The sequence below is a fragment of the Bombyx mori genome, chromosome 17 (assembly GCF_030269925.1).
Source record: "Bombyx mori chromosome 17, ASM3026992v2".
NCBI lineage: Eukaryota > Metazoa > Arthropoda > Insecta > Lepidoptera > Bombycidae > Bombyx > Bombyx mori.
The window spans coordinates 10,888,833-10,908,659 of record NC_085123.1 but is presented as its reverse complement, the minus strand read 5'-3'; the positions used below and the strand labels follow the sequence as shown (position 1 = coordinate 10,908,659).

Sequence of the window (19,827 nt, the reverse complement as noted above, 5' to 3'; positions counted from 1 at the left end):
TATTTTACAAGTATGCTCTCCAGTACCAAAGTGTCTAATGACTGCCTCAAACAGATACCTGGGCTGACTTTTACAAAATGTGTTTGTCTATATTAGTTTTATTTAGGAAATATTTTATGGGTGTTATATCCTCCTGGTGCTCCTTTCATTTAACGACGTTTTATTTCTTATGCGGTCCATGAAAGAAAACATGCTTATCTGAATTAATCATCTAATCTGGTAGAGGGAGTTTTCCGCGATAATCCTTTTAAGTTCATTGAAGCTATCAGTGACAACTTGTTGAGTTTTGGGATATAATTCGAAGAAAGACCTGTTTTTGAATTATATCTGATGATGAAAACTTTCTATTTGACAAAACCTAGTCTCGATTTTTAACAGTTACAGTATTTTATGACGGCAGCCCCACAACAAATCGTAGCAGCAATAGACAGGATGGATAATTAAACATCCAGGTTCAAAATACATTCTATTAACCAACAGAAATCACGTAATTTTAAACGAATTATTTTTTACGTGCTGTTATTCCTTCACCACGGAAGCCATTCGTGAACGCATTTGTTGGATATTTTAATGAATAGAAACAGAAAAAGAAAAAGAACAATTAAGTATGTTTTACGTTTTCTCTTCACATAATTTAAGATCAGTTAATGATTCATTAAACACGTGAACAATCACATATCAATAACGCAAATTCTTTCAATCCTCTTTCTTTAAGTAAATTCATATATTACAGGTTTCATTATTCAGTTGAGAAAGCGCCTGCTAAGACGATAATGTGAACATGAAATGCCTTGAGCAAGATTTCTGCAAACGAAACATTCATTTGGATCCGTGTTAACTGTAATTTTAAGAATACCAATTTGCAGCTGGTTGAAATCACGAATAATTTTATGAGTTCGAAGCTATGTTGTTTAACCTTCATTGAGAAGTAACTACAGTAAATGTTTTTCTTTGTTAGTCATTGGACATCAATTTGTTTAATGATTAGAATGAATTTAATGCGTATATTTTTTCAACATCACGGGTCCATGACTTTTTGACATTCTCTTCTTTTCTTCTATTTGGATATTAAGTTTTAATTTTTAAAGTACAGTCATATTTTTGTTAAGCACATTAATCACATTTATTTTGCTTTTTTCAATACCTCTGCTTCATTTATTTCATGATTTGATGTTGCTATAAACAATACTTTCCTTAAATATGTGATTTCGAATTGTTTAACAGATAATGTAAATACTTCAATAAACATTACGAGAAACATGCATGGAATAAACAGAGTGAATAAAATTATTGCTATAAACCTTTGAAATAAAGGCTTTATAGCAACATCAACGGCTAAAACTAATCATTGGCACAAACAGCATTGAACTCATTATGAGCTATTATCGAAAATGAAATTGATTGCTATAATTTAATGATGATAATAAAACCTTTAATAAAATTCGGAAATCATAGGTCATCCATCCAACAATAAAACACTAACCTTCACCTTAAAGTAACTTTTAAATTCACGAACGTAGATAAAATCGTGATATTCATATAAGAATCCACAAAAAATCTAGATTGACGTAACTCATTGTATTCCAGAAAAAAACCCATTAAAATAGTAATAAACAAAATACGTTTTTTACAGAAAAAATGTGCTACATCATTAAAGTGAGCCCCAAACTTGGTAGTCCTGTATCTTGGAGATCATTCTGGGATATAAATCTAATCACATTCTAGGGCAGTGTATCAAGTTACAGTTTAAAGGACTATAGATCCCGCTACGTTATTATAATATAATATGTATTCCAAAACGTTGTCAATAAATGTAATTTTTTATTCTTTATAACACTGAAGTATTCAAAAAATTGTATCAGTATCAAATATATGTATATATATGAGAGGCAGTCTTTAGTTTTTTTTTTTTTTTCTTTTTTTTTTCTTTCGGTTTTCGCAAGTCGTGGATATAATAATTTATTAATGATTTTACATTTCAAATTCACCATTCCGATTTGAGCAACCGACGCGCGTGGACGTGCTCATTGTTCGTTCGATTGCCCGACCTCGGTTCGTGGCACATCTGGCGTCCAAGTGTTTTTTGTCGGAAGTGACTACCGGTGATAATAGATCATTGTTCGTGGCACATCTGTGGCCCAAGTGTTTCTCGGAATTTGTACCTGCGCCTAATTGCAAGGCATTGCCGCCCGGAAACTGTGCAGTGGTTCTATTCACTCTAATTCTATTCTATTTATTCTATTCACTAAAATTTCTAAAATTCCTAGAATCGCTTCGGTCAATTTAGTGTTACCGACGCAGGGGCCTCGCCGCAAGGCGAGCGCGTATTTAAGTCCCGGGGCAGCCCCCCCTGGGCAGTCCGAAGAAATGGAGTTTTCTCCAACCAACACACTGCTCGCGGAATTCTTAAGCGAGAAATACCCGGCCCTCGAATCAGAATTTTTAGCTTACAAAGCTAAACGCGCCGTGAACTGTTCTGCCGTGCCCGCCGCGCCCGCCGTTTCCGCCACGCCTGCCGTTCCCGCGTCCCCTGCAAGCGCGCGCAAAACTCCCGCGCCGTACACCGCAGCCTCCGTCGCGCCCAGCACACCCGTGTCCCCCATACTGTCGCGAAAAACTGCCGCGTCTACCGCGGCAGCTTCCGTTCTACCTCAGCGATCGTCTGCGGCCTCCGTCGCGTCCGCCGCTCCCGCGCCTTCCTCCTCGTCCTCCGACTCTGACTCGGATATGGAGGTTGACCTCGTTCCCGCCTCATTAACAGATGGATTCACTCTCGTGCAAAAGGGTAAGAAGCGCGCCGCGGAGTCCCGAGCTTCCGCGGCCGCTAAAATAAGCAAAGCCGCGAACGCGTCTCGCCCCCGCCCTCCGACCCCCGTCGCTCCCTGTCCTCGTGCCACGCCGTCGCCGCGCCCGGTGGCACAAACGAGAAATCAGGCCCCTCCTCCGTTGATTCTTCAAGAGAAGGCTGCTTGGGACCGTATCTCCCTGGCCCTTAAGGCCAAAAACATAAATTTTGTCAGTGCCCGTAACCTCGCGAACGGGATACAGATAAAAGTAGCAACACCCGACGACCATAGGGCCCTCTCAAGCTACCTCCGAAAGGAGCGTATAAGTTATCATACGTATACGCTCCAGGAGGAGCGTGAGCTCCGTGCAGTCATACGTGGCATCCCCAAGGAGTTAGATGCCGAGCTCGTAAAGGCCGACCTACTCGAACAAGGCCTACCCGTAAACTCCGTGCACCGCATGCACACAGGACGCGGGAGGGAGCCATACAATATGGTTCTCGTCGCCCTCCAGTCTACCCCCGAGGGTAAGAAAATCTTTAACGTCCGAACTGTCTGTAGGCTTTCCGGAATCACCGTGGAAACCCCTCATAAAAAAGGCACTCCGAGCCAGTGCCACAATTGTCAGTTGTACGGGCATTCTTCCCGTAATTGTCACGCGCGCCCTCGATGCGTCAAGTGTTTGGACGATCACGCCACGACTCTTTGCACTCGCGATCAAAAAACCGCGACGGAACCACCTAGCTGCGTCCTGTGCCGAACACAGGGTCACCCCGCGAATTACCGTGGATGCCCCCGAGCCCCTAAAATAAATCGCCGCGTCGCGCGTCAAAACCGCCTCCGAGCTTCCGGCCCTGGCATCAAAGCCACGGCACCCTCTGTGCCGAAGGCTAAGCCTGCCTTCGTGCCGGCGCCGGTGCCCAGCGGCTCGGCCTGGGCTAAACCGTTGCCGTACACGAACACGGCTGTAGCTCCCTCCCCCGCGATTCGTCCCGTCCCCGCGATACGTCCCTCCCCCGTGATTCGTTCCTCCCCCGCGACCAGCACTCCGACCGCGTCCGACAATCTCGCTCTAGCGATCGACTTTTTTCAGTCGATCAACTTTGAGCGTGTTAATGCTTTGGGTGACGCCATTCGCGCCGCCTCCACTGCACAACACTTCATCGCCGTTGTGCAAGAATACGCTGACGTATACGCGTCGTTAAATACGTACGTCCTCCCCTCGCTCCGCCGGTAATCAATGGCGTACATAAGTAGAATAAAGCCCCTATCCGTAACGATAGGATTTTTTAACGCTTACGGTCTCGCAAATCAACGTGATCAGGTTTGTGATTTTTTGCGTGACCATCAAATTGACATCTTTTTGGTGCAGGAGACCCTGCTTAAGCCCGCGCGCCACGACCCTAAAATCGCGAACTATAACATGGTTAGGAACGACAGGCTCACTGCTCGTGGTGGCGGTACCGTCATTTACTATAGACGAGCCCTGCACTGCGTCCCACTCGACCCCCCCGCGCTTTCTAACATCGAAGCATCAGTATGCCGAATCTCACTGACTGGACACGCGCCGATCGTTATCGCGTCCGTTTATCTTCCACCGGATAAGATCGTTCTAAGCAGTGATATCGAGGCGCTGCTCGGCATGGGAAGCTCTGTCATTCTGGCGGGCGACCTAAATTGTAAACACGTCAGGTGGAACTCACACACCACAACATCGAATGGCAGGCGGCTTGACGCGTTAGTCGATGATCTCGCCTTCGATATTGTCGCTCCGCTAACCCCGACTCACTTCCCGCTAAATATCGCGCATCGCCCGGATATACTCGACATAGCGTTATTAAAAAACGTAACTCTGCGCTTACACTCGATAGAAGTAGTTTCAGAGTTAGATTCAGACCATCGTCCCGTCGTTATGAAGCTCGGTCGCGCTCCCGATTCCGTTCCCGTCACGAGGACTGTGGTGGATTGGCACACGCTGGGCATCAGCTTGGCTGAATCTGATCCACCATCGCTCCCGTTGAGCCCGGACTCTACCCCGTCTCCTCAGGATACCGCTGAAGCCATAGACATCTTAACGTCACACATCACCTCGACATTAGATAGGTCATCGAAGCAAGTTGTAGCGGAGGACTTCCTTCACCGCTTCAAATTGCCCGACGATATTAGGGAACTCCTTAGAGCTAAGAACACCTCGATCCGCGCCTACGATAGGTATCCTACCGTGGATAATCGTATTCGAATGCGTGCCCTACAACGCGACGTAAAGTCTCGCATCGCCGAAGTCCGAGATGCCAGATGGTCTGATTTCTTAGAAAGACTCGCGCCCTCCCAAAGGTCTTACTACCGCTTAGCTCGTACTCTCAAATCGGATACGGTAGTAACTATGCCCCCCCTCGTAGGCCCCTCAGGCCGACTCGCGGCGTTCGATGATGATGAAAAAGCAGAGCTGCTGGCCGATACATTGCAAACCCAGTGCACGCCCAGCACTCAATCCGTGGACCCTGTTCATGTAGAATTAGTAGACAGTGAGGTAGAACGCAGAGCCTCCTTGCCACCATCGGATGCGTTACCACCCGTCACCCCGATGGAAGTTAAAGACTTGATCAAAGACCTACGTCCTCGCAAGGCTCCCGGTTCCGACGGTATATCTAACCGCGTTATTAAACTTCTACCCGTCCAACTCATCGTGATGTTGGCATCTATTTTCAATGCCGCTATGGCGAACTGTATCTTTCCCGCGGTGTGGAAAGAAGCGGACGTTATCGGCATACATAAACCCGGTAAACCAAAAAATCATCCGACGAGCTACCGCCCGATTAGCCTCCTCATGTCTCTAGGCAAACTGTATGAGCGTCTGCTCTACAAACGCCTCAGAGACTTCATCTCATCCAAGGGCATTCTCATCGATGAACAATTCGGATTCCGTACAAATCACTCATGCGTTCAACAGGTGCACCGCCTCACGGAGCACATTCTTGTGGGGCTTAATCGACCAAAACCGTTATACACGGGAGCTCTCTTCTTCGATGTCGCAAAAGCGTTCGACAAAGTCTGGCACAATGGTTTGATTTTCAAACTATTCAACATGGGCGTGCCGGATAGTCTCGTGCTCATCATACGGGACTTCTTGTCGAACCGCTCTTTTCGATATCGAGTCGAGGGAACCCGCTCCTCCCCACGACCTCTCACAGCTGGAGTCCCGCAAGGCTCTGTTCTCTCACCCCTCCTATTTAGCTTATTCGTCAACGATATTCCCCGGTCGCCGCCGACCCATTTAGCTTTATTCGCCGACGACACGACTGTTTACTATTCTAGTAGAAATAAGTCCCTAATCGCGAAGAAGCTTCAGAGCGCAGCCCTAGCCCTAGGACAGTGGTTCCGAAAATGGCGCATAGACATCAACCCAGCGAAAAGTACTGCGGTGCTATTTCAGAGGGGAAGCTCCACACGGATTTCCTCCCGGATTAGGAGGAGGAATCTCACACCCCCGATTACTCTCTTTAGACAACCCATACCCTGGACTAGGAAGGTCAAGTACCTGGGCGTTACCCTGGATGCAACGATGACATTCCGCCCGCATATAAAATCAGTCCGTGACCGTGCCGCGTTTATTCTCGGTAGACTCTACCCCATGATCTGTAAGCGGAGTAAAATGTCCCTTCGGAACAAGGTGACACTTTACAAAACTTGCATAAGGCCCGTCATGACTTACGCGAGTGTGGTGTTCGCTCACGCGGCCCGCACACACATAGACACCCTTCAATCTCTACAATCCCGCTTTTGCAGGTTAGCCGTCGGAGCTCCGTGGTTCGTGAGGAACGTTGACCTACACGACGACCTGGGCCTCGAATCAATTCGGAAATACATGAAGTCAGCGTCGGAACGATACTTCGATAAGGCTATGCGTCATGATAATCGCCTTATCGTTGCCGCCGCTGACTACTCCCCGAATCCTGATCATGCAGGAGCCAGTCACCGTCGACGCCCTAGACACGTCCTTACGGATCCATCAGATCCAATAACCTTTGCATTAGATGCCTTCAGCTCTAATACTAGGGGCAGGCTTAGGGACCCTGGTAACCGTACTCGTCGAACTCGACAAAGAGGTCGACGTGCAACCTAACCCATGCATCAGCCCGCTGAGCTCGCCGGATCTTCTCAGCGGGTCGCGATTCCGATCCGGTAGTAGATTCATTCGCGAAACAATTGCTCTTGAGTTGTTAGGTCTCCTTCGGAGGCGCTCGGGCAGTTGTTAGCAAATCCCACCCCTCTTGGCTGAGCCTCGCTCGCCCACCTGTCCTGGTGAAACTGGAAAGGCCTTCGGGCCACCAGTAAACTTTCAATCATAAAAAAAAAAAAAAAAAAACATTTCAAATTGGCTTTCAATTTCATTATTTCATTATATTTTTTGCAATTTAGTTATATTATATTTTCGAAGTTTTGAATATTTTAAAGTTTTTGTGATCACGGACGATTAAAAAGTTGACGAGGGACTCGAGTGACCAATACAATAAAAAATAAGATATTAAACCTTATAAACTGTTTTTAATAATTTCTAATACTTTATTCACTGGTATCTATAGGCCAATCGTCAATGTGAAGTATTAATAATTTTTTATTGCGCTGAACTAATTTTAAGTGAAATAGATGTTTTTTCTAATTGTCTCACAACTTACAGGAAAAATCTGTCGCGGATCATCTCCCAATTAAATATAAATTAATCTTAAGCAATGAATGAAATGTAATCAAATCTTAGTTGTATATATTTTATTTTATTTTTGATGTTAATGCACTGTCGATTGCACCTATAATTGAGGTGACATCTGCCATGAACTTTTGTCAATTGTTCAATGTTTTGTATTGATGATCACTTTGTTGGTGCAACTTAATAAATAAATAAATAAAGAGGATCTTGGGACATATGCTGCCTCTAACTAGATACTAAAAAGAACTCATCAAAGACTTTTGACAATTATTATCCTTAAGCCTCTAAATATCGATTTTCGAATTGAATAATACTGCCGGTAACAATCGTCTAAGCCCCAGGGGGTGATCGCATCGGTATGCAAAATGTGAGTGCTCTTCAATAGACACGCCCTCAGCAATCTGTGCAAGGTGATGGAACGGCGCTCTGCATCAATATAAAAACACTGTTTGTGATGAATTAAACATCATTCTTCCAACAGCAGCCTTTTGAATATCAACTACTTCGGATAAATATTCGAGATGTCCGCTCTTAAGGTATTTATGAATGTAATATGAAGGAAAAAAAAGATGTTATATCATACAATTTCACAAACAAATTTTAACTTTTTTTTATGCTAGAATGGTTTTCTTGATTTCTTGAAGTAACTATACATTTCAATGAATATATATATGTATATATATATTCCATAGGTTTTTATATATTATCGTTATGTTTCAGATTGTGTCAGCCCTTGCCCTCTTCTCTATGGCGTCAGCCGGTCATTTGGGACATCTACAACATACCTCTGGCGGCTACAACGCAGGAGCTTACAACGCTGGCGCTTACAGTGGAGCTTATGGAGGCGCACAAATACCCATACTTAGTTACGAAAACATTAATAACGGCGACGGAACCTACAGATACAGGTACGTAATAGAATTTTTTACGTTAAACAATATTCCCATTTAAAATAAATTGTAGCACTTTTCCTTCGCCCCAGACCTCTTACTCAATACGTTATAAACGTATTATGAATTCAGTATTTCACAAAACAATAAACTAAAGTCAACCTTTATAATTTTATTGTAGCAAATGCCTAAAGTGACGCAACAATAAGATTGCATATTAACCAACTGGAATTATTGAATATGCCACCATTATTACGTCGATAAATAGTAATTTTGTGTCCTCCGATGCTCTTAATAATACTCCGTTCACTTTTTTCAAAACCAACTTGCTTATAATTACAACCGTTTGTACATGGAATCATTAATTAATGATAATGTTCATATGAAATGTACATACTTCTGAATTAATGTTATGTTACAAATGGCTTAAGAGGTTATGTTTTCGTTTTAATTCAAGATTAGAATTTTTTGTATACCTTTTAAGCAAGATATTATTATATATACTACTTTCTTAACTTTAAATAGTACATGTAGGTATCATCATCATTCTGCTTATTTCAACTGTGAGCCATTTATATATTCCCGTTAGTAGCATGAGGCGACCATTATTACAATATGATTAAGAACGACTTCAAGTCTCAAGGTGGCTGTAATCAGGGCCCCGGTAAGAACTTAAAATTATAGATATAGATTCCTTTGCCCATCGAGGTCTATAAAAAAATTATAATTGTGCTTTGGCACTAATTAAGATATTTTTAATTCAAATGAACTATTACGAATTGTTTCATCACCAACCGTGCTGTCGATGTAAAGTAATATTAATAAAGAAAATGAATTGTAAGAGAATGTATTTGAGCTCGTCGTGGCCTAAAGGATAAGACGACATCCGGTGCATACGTTTTGAGCGATGCACCGGTGTTCGAATCTCAGGCGGATACCAATTTTTCTAATGAAATACGTATTCAACAAATGTTCACAATTGACTTCCACGATGAATACCACGGGAATAACATCGTGTAATAAAAATCAAACCCGTAAAATTATAATTTGCGTAATTACTGGTGGTAGGAGCTCTTGTGAGTCCGCGTGGGTAGATACCACCACCCTGCCTATTTCGGCCGTGAAGCAGTAATGCGTTTCGGTTTGAAGGGTGGGGCAGCCGTTGTAACTATACTTGAGACCTTACAACTTATCTCTCAATGTTGGTGACGCAATTACGTTGTAGATGTCTCTGGGCTCCAGTAATCACGTGAGCTCGTCCACCCACCTAAGCAATAAAAAAATAATCTTAAACAAATATTCTAAACTAACAGCTATGAAACTGGTAACGGGATCTCTGCGCATGAGAGTGGCGCACCCCGCGCTCCCGGCCCCGAAGGTCTTGCCGTAACTGCAGAAGGCGGATTCTCATACCGCGCTCCAGACGGTCAGCAAGTCGCCCTTTCGTACACCGCTGACGAAAACGGCTTCCACCCGACCGGCTCCCATATCCCCACTCCCCCCCCGATCCCAGAAGCTATTCTCCGCTCCATCGAGTTCAACAGACAAAACCCTTCTTCGTAAGTACTTTTCATGATAATCATGCTTCCGTATAATTTTAACCAAGATATTAATATGCTAATATGATGAGACGAAATGAAAATGAGGTTAGTAAGAAAATGTTAACTATGAATGTGGAAGGATTTAGAGGAAGAGGTAGACCTAAGAAGAAATGGATGGATTGCGTGAAAGACGATATGGGTAAGAGGGGAGTGAGCGAAGAAATGGTATATGATAGAAGAGTATGGAAGGAGAAAACATATTGCGCCGATCCCAGGTAGCTGGGAGAAGGGCAGGATAATGATGACGATGATGATGATGATATTAATATGCCAATATATTCCCAATTACTGACCCAATTCTGACGAAACGTGTTGCGGATAATAATAAATACTTTTAGGTTATTAAACTACCTTGCATTTTGATTTATATAAATAAAATAGTGATCTGTGTCTGTGGTATTAAAAATTTCCCAATTAGGTACTTATTTCGAAAGACACATTTACACATAGTATCTTTTTGAAACTGTAGTGACTAATCTGGTAGTTTTGTGATTTTAATGTAAGCTTTATTATTTTCAGTGGCGATGGTTCCTACCATCACGGCGGCCGGTACAACAATGCCTACCATTACTAAGTACAAAACCACAACAAATATCGAACTGAGAACTTAGTGATCTTATAAAGACAAATGGCGAGTCAAAGGCATTTGGATAATATGTTATATTTATTGCACTTTTGTACAAACGTTGACTATGTGACGAAAGCTTTAAATAAAAGTTGTGAATTGAAACATAATTTTTAATTATTTACCAACTGATTTTTTATAGTAATCTTTAATTTATTTACATTTTCCGTTAAAAGATTACACAAAATACAATTATTTTAAAAACAAGGAATAAAAGCTTATTCACATTTTTATTCACTCAATTACAGAAATGCAATTATGCTAACACCAATTAAGAAGTAATTATTTTGCAAATGTATTATTAACTATCAAAACAATGATCTTTTAAAAAAGATTAATTTACTATGATAGTATAAAAAAATCTTAGTGTAGCGTTTCTGTGTATTTTATTTAATTGTACTAAAAAAAGGGAAATTATTTTACATTTATAATAAATATCCTGTAAAAGGCAAGCATAAGTTAAAATTGCTTTTTCCAGTAAACTACAAGGATACGTAAAAACAGTAAATAAGAAAGAGTATACAATATTAGAAATTTATGAATCTATTAAATCATAATAATAATAATAATAACTCTTTATTTATATAACACCTTAATATGTACACAGTAAAGTAATAAAACAAAAGTCGGTATATAAATCGGCGGCCTTATCGCTGAAAGCGATCTCTTCCAGGCAACCTTGCAGGGAGAGGAATAAGTTAACTGGACGGTGCTATAACTTAATAAACTTACATAAAAAATATATACTTAAATACACATGTGAAAAATAAATACCATATAAGATAAACTTACATACGATTAAATACAAATAAATACTAAAAATATACAAGATAAAATACAAAAGAAGTAGGAACTTATACAGTTATATCATAGGAGCAAAGTAGTGCGATTTCAATCTGGACTTGAAAATTTCCGGCGAGGACGATTGTTTAACGCTTAAGGGTAACGCATTCCATAAACGGACAGCTTCAACCGCAAAGGAATGGTCATAAAATGACGTCCCGTGAGCCGGAAACTTCAGCATTAAATTCTATACTCATATATCATAACTATACTTGAGACCTTAGAACTTATATCTCAAGGTGGGTGGCACATTTACGTTGTGGATGTCTATGGGCTCCAGCAACCACTTAACACCAGGTGGGTTGTGAGCTCGTCCAACCATCTAAGCAAAAAAAAAATTTAAAAAAAATTGATTATTAAAAATACTAAGATATTCAAATACTGCATAATAACATATTACAACGCTTATAGAGGAAATAAGGCAAAAAATTACAAAAGTTTTACACACTTATTACATTTACTTACTTAATACACTTCATTTGAGGATGTAAGGATAAAGAGAGGATCCTTTGTCGGTAGCTCGAATGCTATTGTTCGAAATTTGTATCGTTAAAAATTATCTACATAGTATAGTACAGTTATTGGAAATTATAAAGAAGCAACAAAGTAGCTAATCTGAAAAGCAAATAAATGGTAAATCGTGAAGAGGAAAGAGTTAAAGCAATAGAAAGTTTGGCAGATATTTTTTTTAGACTTAACGTGTTTTTTTACTAGATAAGTGAACGAGGCTAATTTCGTACTTAGAATAAAAAAATATATAAATAATAATTATTTACAATATAATAATAGAATAAAACGGTTATCGGATCGTGCACAACACGTGGTGAATGGCGCTACTCAACTCGAGATATAGGTCGAAGTCGTTTTTTTTTGGTCCTACCTAAGCTGATAGCATTGAGAGGCTCTTTCAGCGTAACCTTAACTAGTAGATGAGCTCACGGGGCTCAAACCTGACGACGTTGCTAACACGGACCCTAGCAAGAGCAGTGCTTCGCAGAATCTACCACCGGATCGGGAACGCAACCCACTGAGAAGATCCGGCGAGAAACTCAGTGTGCTGTGTCTGTGGGTTAATTTACTCGTCGAGCCCTTCGTCGCAAGCGACGGGTTCGACGAGAACGATGACCGGTGCTTAAGGTACCTAAAAGCACAGTTAGTGGATCGGGAGCATCCGAAATGACGTGTTTTGGGCGACGTCGACTGCTTTCCATTCTGTCCGCAGGATCGGGAATGCGAAATGATACAACGACAGATCAACCATTCAAACAGGAGGGCATAACCGCTTAACGGTAAGACGTTTGCATCTATCAATGAGTTACGCTTAACTCATTAATGGATAGCATAGCATCGCTTATAACGAGTGGGTATGTAGCGCAATTCTTTTAGCCCATTACGACTTATAAAATCTCGTCTGCTCGTTTAGTATAAAATTTTAAAAAGTCTTATCTATAATAAGGATTCGATTGGGAATTAATATTTTACTAGTGGTCGCCCGGTAGTCGAAATTCGACTATAATTATTAATTTAAATTTTAAGTTTGAACATTATTATGGTTCTATTGTCAAAGACTTTACTTCTATAATCACAGATTTCGCTAAGGGTACATACAATAAAGACAAATAATATTATAGAAAAACAATATTAATCTATTTACAACTTGACCACAGACTTTAACAATAAACAAAATAGTATATATGCGTGTGTGTGTGTGTGTGTGTCAAATACGTGTTGGTGTGTGTAATGTTTATTTTATTGGTTTAAAGTATTATTTATGCATTATTTGAAAAAAAAAAATTTGCATTGTGCACTCCTCTATATTCTCTATAAATGTGGATAATTTCATACTCCTCCTTCCGCACAATTTTCGTAAAAATGGATACAACGTTTTTGCTTCACGTATTAACACACATTTTAACACACATTAATTAGCTTCGCTTGTAAGGATGTATGTGACAAAAACTTAGAACGTGACTTTCAACCACCTCAAACGTCGTATTAAATTTAAACATATTACTTTTCAATGACTGAAGAAAGTAATAATTGAATAAGTTTTATCCATTATCTTAAGGGAATCTTCAGGATTAACGATTTTTCATATGCAAATACACCGCAGTGTTTTTTCTCAAGTACACGTTAAAGCTGCGTACTAAGAATTAGATTGGAAAATGGGCTGAATTTTTGAAACAAGCTTTTGAGTTCTAAGAGATCAACAAGGAGCTTAATACGTTTTACAAGTTAAAAAAAAACAATACCGATAGATTTTCAATGCAAACTATGTTTTGGTATGCAATACACTAGTCTATACAATTTACTCAATCGTCAATTTTCATGTCACCTCTTCCTTTAATTATTTTTATTTTTATCATCGTCTGTGTCAAAGGAATCTATGTTCCAATTGTTGGAATGTGGTGTAGTTTTCTTGCAATTATACTTATGGTTAAAAGATAGTTAAATGTCCTGCATAAATCACGTTTTTCTACAAAACAATTCTGCAATTATTGTAGCTAGCTCCAAGAGAGGAATCAAGGCCTTACCGAATCAGTACAGATTTGTTTTTATCCGATAAGCTTAAAATAATTTATAACTGTAGCTTTATATCAACGATAAACATGAATAGGACCAATATTATAATTTTTTTAAATTAGTGTACGATAAATACGTATTAACATTATTATTTTAATAATGTTTAAACACAAGGATGTAAGGACAATAACCAATCAATAAAAAATATTATATGATATTCTCAAGTTTATTGTCCATTGGTTATACATTTCATTGTATTAACTGTAACAATAATTATGTTGATAATAGTCACAATGATATCACAGTACACGAGTATATGAGGTACAGCTATAACAGAAAAGCGGGGGTATATTTTGTAGTAGTTTTATCAATAATTTTAATAATGGTATCCATTGCGCCCATTGTTACCTCCTCCGTTGTTGCGAGAGCCACCATCACTGAAATACAAACGACACTATAGTGTTTTAAAAACTAGAAACGAAATAAGCCTCTCCTAAAATACACAACATTTATTAATTCACTGTCCCACACGTAGTTTTACTTTTATTAATCATTATCTTATGATAGACTGATTGAGAACTCCTTAGATATAAGCTGTCTTATTTATGAATAAAAATGCTTAAAGATAAATTAAAAAAAAGTTTATGAACTACTAAACTAAGTGGAACAATGTCCTCAACCAAAAAAAGTCAAGGTATAGGGCAATTTGAAGTTTAAAACCTGCGTTTTTTTTACATCCAAATAGCAACTGAATTGTAGACAAACTATGCGTATCAAACTATGCGTTCTATAATTCAGTTGCTACTGAAGTCCATAAAGAAAAATGAGAATTCCCGGCCAGTTCAAATCGTAAACGTAAAAGTCTTCCTTCATCTTAACTAGAACGAATGTCACAGCAGAAATAAGCATGATAGTGCTACGACTGCCTACTGGTGCGTGATCATAAAACGCGACACCCATGTCATTTCTTAATCATAATTACCTCATCGTAGCAAAATTAATAACAGTTATTTTATTTAGATGTAATTCATGAAAAAAAAGTCATCATATCGTTAAAAAAAACTTAATTAAAACCTATTAAGCTTTGCTGGGTAGGCCTCCCACAAGATGGGCCAACGATCTATTGAGGTTCGCAGGGATTCGCTGGATGCAGGCAGCGCAGGACCGGTCTTTGTGGCGAGGCTTGGGGGAGGCCTATGTCCAGCAGTGGATGTCTATGGGCTGATAAGAAGAAAAAGAAGAAGCTTTGCTGAAACTTACGAAGAAGGGTTCTGTCGGTTTAACTCCAAGGATCTTTGAATCGCTTCAGGAATTGGGGGTGGCGTTGGAAGGTGAGCACCAACTGGATGGAAGCCGTTTTCATCGGCGGTGTAAGTTAGAGAGATCTGCTGGCCGTCAGGGGCGCGGTACGAGAACCCGCCTTCAGCGGTCACAGCAGGTCCCTCTGGTCCGGAAGCTCGTGGGGCGCCGCTCTCGTATGCTGATATACCTTCTGGGGTTTCATAGCTAAAATTTGTAACATGTGATTAGTTAGAAACAAAGTAAGGAAAAATTTCAGAAGAGATGGTTTACTGGTGGTAGGACCTCTTCTGAGTCCGCGCTGCTGCCTATTTCTGCCGTGAATCAGTAATACGTTTCGATTTGAAGAGTGGGGCAGCCGTTGTAACTATACTTGAGACCTTAGAACTTATGTCTCAAGGTGGGTGGCGCATTTACGTTGTAGATGTATATGGGCTCCAGTAACCACTTAACACCAGGTGGACTGTGAGCTCGTCCACCCATTTAAGCAATAAAAAATAAAAAGATTCAAAATTAATTTTACTTTGTATACAACTCTGTTGACGTATCAATTATCATGTTTATAATCACAAGCATCTAAAATATTGTCTTCTCTAGAATTTACACTACATATTTACACTTAAAATGTAATATATATAAGAGATAAAAAAAAGTAGCTTTAAAATTTTTAAAAATGCTTAGTTAAAAATCGTTATGATTATCTGAGATTTAAGTATCGCATATTCTGAAAAAATATAATAAATTATTGAGAATCAAATTTAATTCGCAGTAGGTGTTAAATTTTTTTAAAGTAAGTAAATAAAGTGTAAATAATTTCAAAAAAAAGTATATTAAGCCCTGTTTTTTCTTTCCACTTCTGAATTTCATGAATTCATCAACAGTAATAAACAGATCCCAGTTCAGTTTATAACAGCCAAAACAAGCCAGCACGTGCCTCTAATGAAGTCTGCGCCTAGGCTCTTAAATGTAATACAAAAATTTAATTTGGCAGCGAATTACAACCTACATTTGCTTTGAGGATAAATTTTCACTCAAGGCAGACGCTCCTGCCTCCAATGGACATCACTTCAGGGTCACAGGTAAGCCGGTGCCTACAAAAACCACTTAGCAAAATTTTCATATTTATTGGTTGAGCCATAAATAAATAAAATATGTATCGGTATTCTTATGCGTACCTAGTGGATTATGTATATGTATGATCGTAAATGTACAATTATGAACCGATTGAGAAACCAGATTAAGAGTGACTCAACATCATAGGCGGTTACTCTTAGCAGAGCAGTCGTGGTCATGTGGAATAGGAAAAAGAGAAAGAAAAGAAAGAGTTAATAGGACCGTCTAAACTAAAAAATCTTCGACTTATATTTTTTTTATTGCGTAGATGGGTGGACGAGCTCACAGCCTACCTGGTGTTAAGTGGTTACTGGAGCCCATAGACATGTACAACGTAAATGCATCACCCAGCTTGAGATATAAGTTCTAAGGTCGTAGTATAGTCACAACGGCTGTCCCACCCTTCAAACCGAAACGCATTACTGTTTCACAGCAGAAATAGGCGGGGTTGTGGTGGTACCTACTCGTGGGGACTCACAAGAGGTCCTAAGACCAGTATATCAACATTCAACATTCTATCGTAGCTAAGCCCGTGAGATTATTTTTTGGTATACCTGAACCGATAATTCCCATCTCCGTTGTTCACATTTTCGAATTTGAAGGGCGGTGAAGCTTGTCCACTGAAGGCCCCCGCACTCGCAGGGGCATATCCTTGTGGCAACAAATGATCTAACCGCTCACTCTTCACTGCCACTGCTAATGCCGCCAGCCAAATAATCTGGAATCGTCGAAATAGATAAAAATGAATTGCTGTTCGTTAGTCTCGTTAAAACTCGAGAACGGCTGGACCGATTAGGCTAATTTTGGTGTTGTATTATTTGTGGAAGTCCAGAGAGGGTTTAAAATGTAGATAAATATGAAAATGCTCGGAATTAAACAAAAATAACTATTTTGTTTTTCCTTTGATGTCCCCGTCGTCGGACGGATTCCTTTTGTTTGTTTTAAGTTTATTTTGATACAAAAGTTTAGGTCTTTTATTTATGGATTGCAGCACTACAAGGTATGCCGGGTCAGCTAGTACTGAATATAAATGTTTACTAATTGCCTGTATTTTCTCTAGATGACATTCTTATTTTTGACAATCTGGATTCGTCAAAAATAAGTGACGTAAATGACGTAAAAAAGTAATTGCCTATATAATTTGCTAAAATAATAGATTAAGCTTTCGAACATTTTACCGTTTTCATGACACAGACGACTTAAGGTAATTAGAAAATGAAAATAATAAACACGAGACTAAACCGTAAATGTGTGTTGTTTTAACCGTGTCTGCGATCCGCTAAAAATGTACTAAAAATAACCATAATATGTCATTTTGCAATAAAATTTTAGTTATCAATTTATAGTAATTAATTTCATTAAAAGTAGTATGATATGGTAATTAATTTAATTGCTAATATTTAATTTAGTTGTATTAATATAATTTATTAATTTAAAATAAAGTAAATTAACAATTAATTTGTTCATTTAGCCATGTGATGGACATGGACATGTGATGCGTAGAGAGAAGCATGCGACTAGGAGATGTATGGAAATGGTAGAGGCGGAAGAAGTCGACCGAAGAAGACATGGATGGTGTGTGTGAATAATGATATGAGAGAGAGAGAGGAGTGAGTTTGAGCTGACGGCTGATAGAAGAGAATGGAATAGAAAAATTTGCTGTGCCGACCCCACCTAGTGGGATAAGGTGAAGAAAAAGAAGATATTTAGATATCCCAATAAAGCGCTCTGAGGAATTGCTTGGAGGTAAGCCCCTCGTCTCCGTTTAGATGTTGGATGTGCGATGCTAGCAAATCTCATCCCTATCGCCTAGAACTGCTAAGCTCTACCATTACCAATATCCCTGAGCGACCGACCACTTCGCATCTGATGAGTCTTATAGCTTCAACGGCACTAAAATCACCGAGTTGTGGTCCCTTTTTGATTTTAATCACAGCATAACATTAAATATATGTTCAACAAATGAAAATTCTTACCAATTTCGTCATAGCGAATCGTCTCTTTCGTTTCGTTATATCTGAGAGCAGCGTCGGATGTCGAATACTCGATGCAGGGATGTTCACGTTTTATATCGGCACGTCTGCCCTTTTAGCGGCTTACCTCACCTTGCCCGTGTTGTTAGACGTTAGGTTAGAACGATACAATTTACAAGCGATTGTCGTCTTATCGATGCTTAAGCATGTAGCTTTGAATCTTCTTCAACTGAATTGCTGAATTAGTCCAAATAACGTTTATTGACTTATTTTTTTATTGTTTAGAGGGGTGGACGAGCTCACAGCCCACCTGGTGTTAAGTGGGTACTGGAGCGACGTAAATGCGCCACCGACTTTGAGATATAAGTTCTAAGGTATCAGTACAGTTACAACGGCTGCTCCACCCTTCAAACCGAAACGCATTACTGCTTCACGGTAGAAATAGGCAGGGAGGTCGTACCTACCCGTGCGGCCTCACAAGAGGTCCAACCACCAGTAAAACTCAAGAATTCTAGACATGATCGAAAACTTATTTACGTATTGAGCTCACAGTATATTATTAATTTACAGTCGCCGACATTTCTAGTCGGATGTATCTCTATTATGGCATGTCATTTACAGCGTTAATCATTCCATACATTTGTATTCGAAAAAATCACTTGGCTATCATAGACTTACATTTTAATTAGGAGTTGGTAATAACTAGATCCTGCTTGTTAAAAAATATATTTATTAAAACGCATTCAAATAAATTACAATTTTTTAATTCTATAACAAATTATTCACTTTCACACTAACTTGCAGCTCTCTAAATGACAACCAACCTTTAGGTATTTTAAGGTCACTCGTAGTCACTAAGTACACGTGTATTGATTTTTATGTGTGAAATTCAATCTTTATGGAGAAACATTAAAAATTAAGAATAGTTAGAAACCTATTACATTAAAATAGTTTACTAATGCCTAGTAGTGGACTTTTAAGCTAGTTTAAATCAACTATTTTGCATCCTTTCCTCCTCCTGCTTGCGTCATATTCCTCAATGCCGAGGGTTGTAACCGGCCTTCTGTATCACTTTCACTTGCACGATCTTTCTCCATCTGTTTATGTCTCTCTCTGTTTGTATCTTCTAAGCGACTATATGTAAATATATGTTTCATTGATGAGCTATGCGCTCGCGTGTCTTCTTTTTTCAATTCTGTTAAAATTATGCACAATTTCTCTTAACTCGTCTGCGAGTAATGTCAAAGTACGTCGAAAATCATTTCGATGAGTCCACTTCTACTTAAAACAAATCAAGTGAGACAAGATTTTTAGAAGCTTCAGAATGGCATCCATACGTTTGTCCATATTGATCCCTACCTATTCGTTGATAACCTAAGGGACTGTTCCAACTACGCGCAAACGGTTAGGTAAGTTCACGGGCTCAACTTAAGAGAATTTGATAGCACTAGCGAGAACAATACTTCGTA

General features: G+C 39.6%; 2 protein-coding genes across 2 annotated transcripts; one reads left to right on the top strand and one right to left on the bottom strand.

Moving 5' to 3' along the window:
* Positions 1 to 7,971: 7,971 nt before the first annotated feature.
* Positions 7,972 to 10,656, top strand: CPR8 (cuticular protein RR-1 motif 8). Its single transcript, NM_001173269.1, has 4 exons — positions 7,972 to 8,027; positions 8,212 to 8,399; positions 9,695 to 9,940; positions 10,502 to 10,656. Exons 1-4 carry the CDS (start codon positions 8,013 to 8,015, stop codon positions 10,554 to 10,556), a joined length of 504 nt encoding a protein of 167 aa, NP_001166740.1. The 5' UTR covers positions 7,972 to 8,012; the 3' UTR covers positions 10,557 to 10,656.
* A 3,693-nt stretch (positions 10,657 to 14,349) lies between these two features.
* On the bottom strand, positions 14,350 to 18,373 carry CPR7 (cuticular protein RR-1 motif 7). The gene is made up of 4 exons (NM_001173270.1): positions 18,362 to 18,373; positions 16,940 to 17,103; positions 15,234 to 15,479; positions 14,350 to 14,410 (listed from the first exon to the last, which is right to left on the bottom strand). The coding sequence occupies exons 1-4, from the start codon at positions 18,371 to 18,373 to the stop codon at positions 14,350 to 14,352; spliced, it is 483 nt and encodes a 160-aa protein (NP_001166741.1).
* Positions 18,374 to 19,827: the final 1,454 nt, after the last annotated feature.

Bases quoted from the DNA above. Each gene is read 5' to 3' on its own strand.
- CPR8 (NM_001173269.1), top strand. The intron at 8,400-9,694 runs GTACGTAATAGA...CTAAACTAACAG, and splicing joins GACGGAACCTACAGATACAG to CTATGAAACTGGTAACGGGA. The intron at 9,941-10,501 runs GTAAGTACTTTT...TATTATTTTCAG, and splicing joins AACAGACAAAACCCTTCTTC to TGGCGATGGTTCCTACCATC.
- CPR7 (NM_001173270.1), bottom strand. The intron at 15,480-16,939 runs GTATACCAAAAA...TACAAATTTTAG, and splicing joins GATGGGAATTATCGGTTCAG to CTATGAAACCCCAGAAGGTA. The intron at 14,411-15,233 runs GTAAGTTTCAGC...TTTGTATTTCAG, and splicing joins AACCGACAGAACCCTTCTTC to TGATGGTGGCTCTCGCAACA.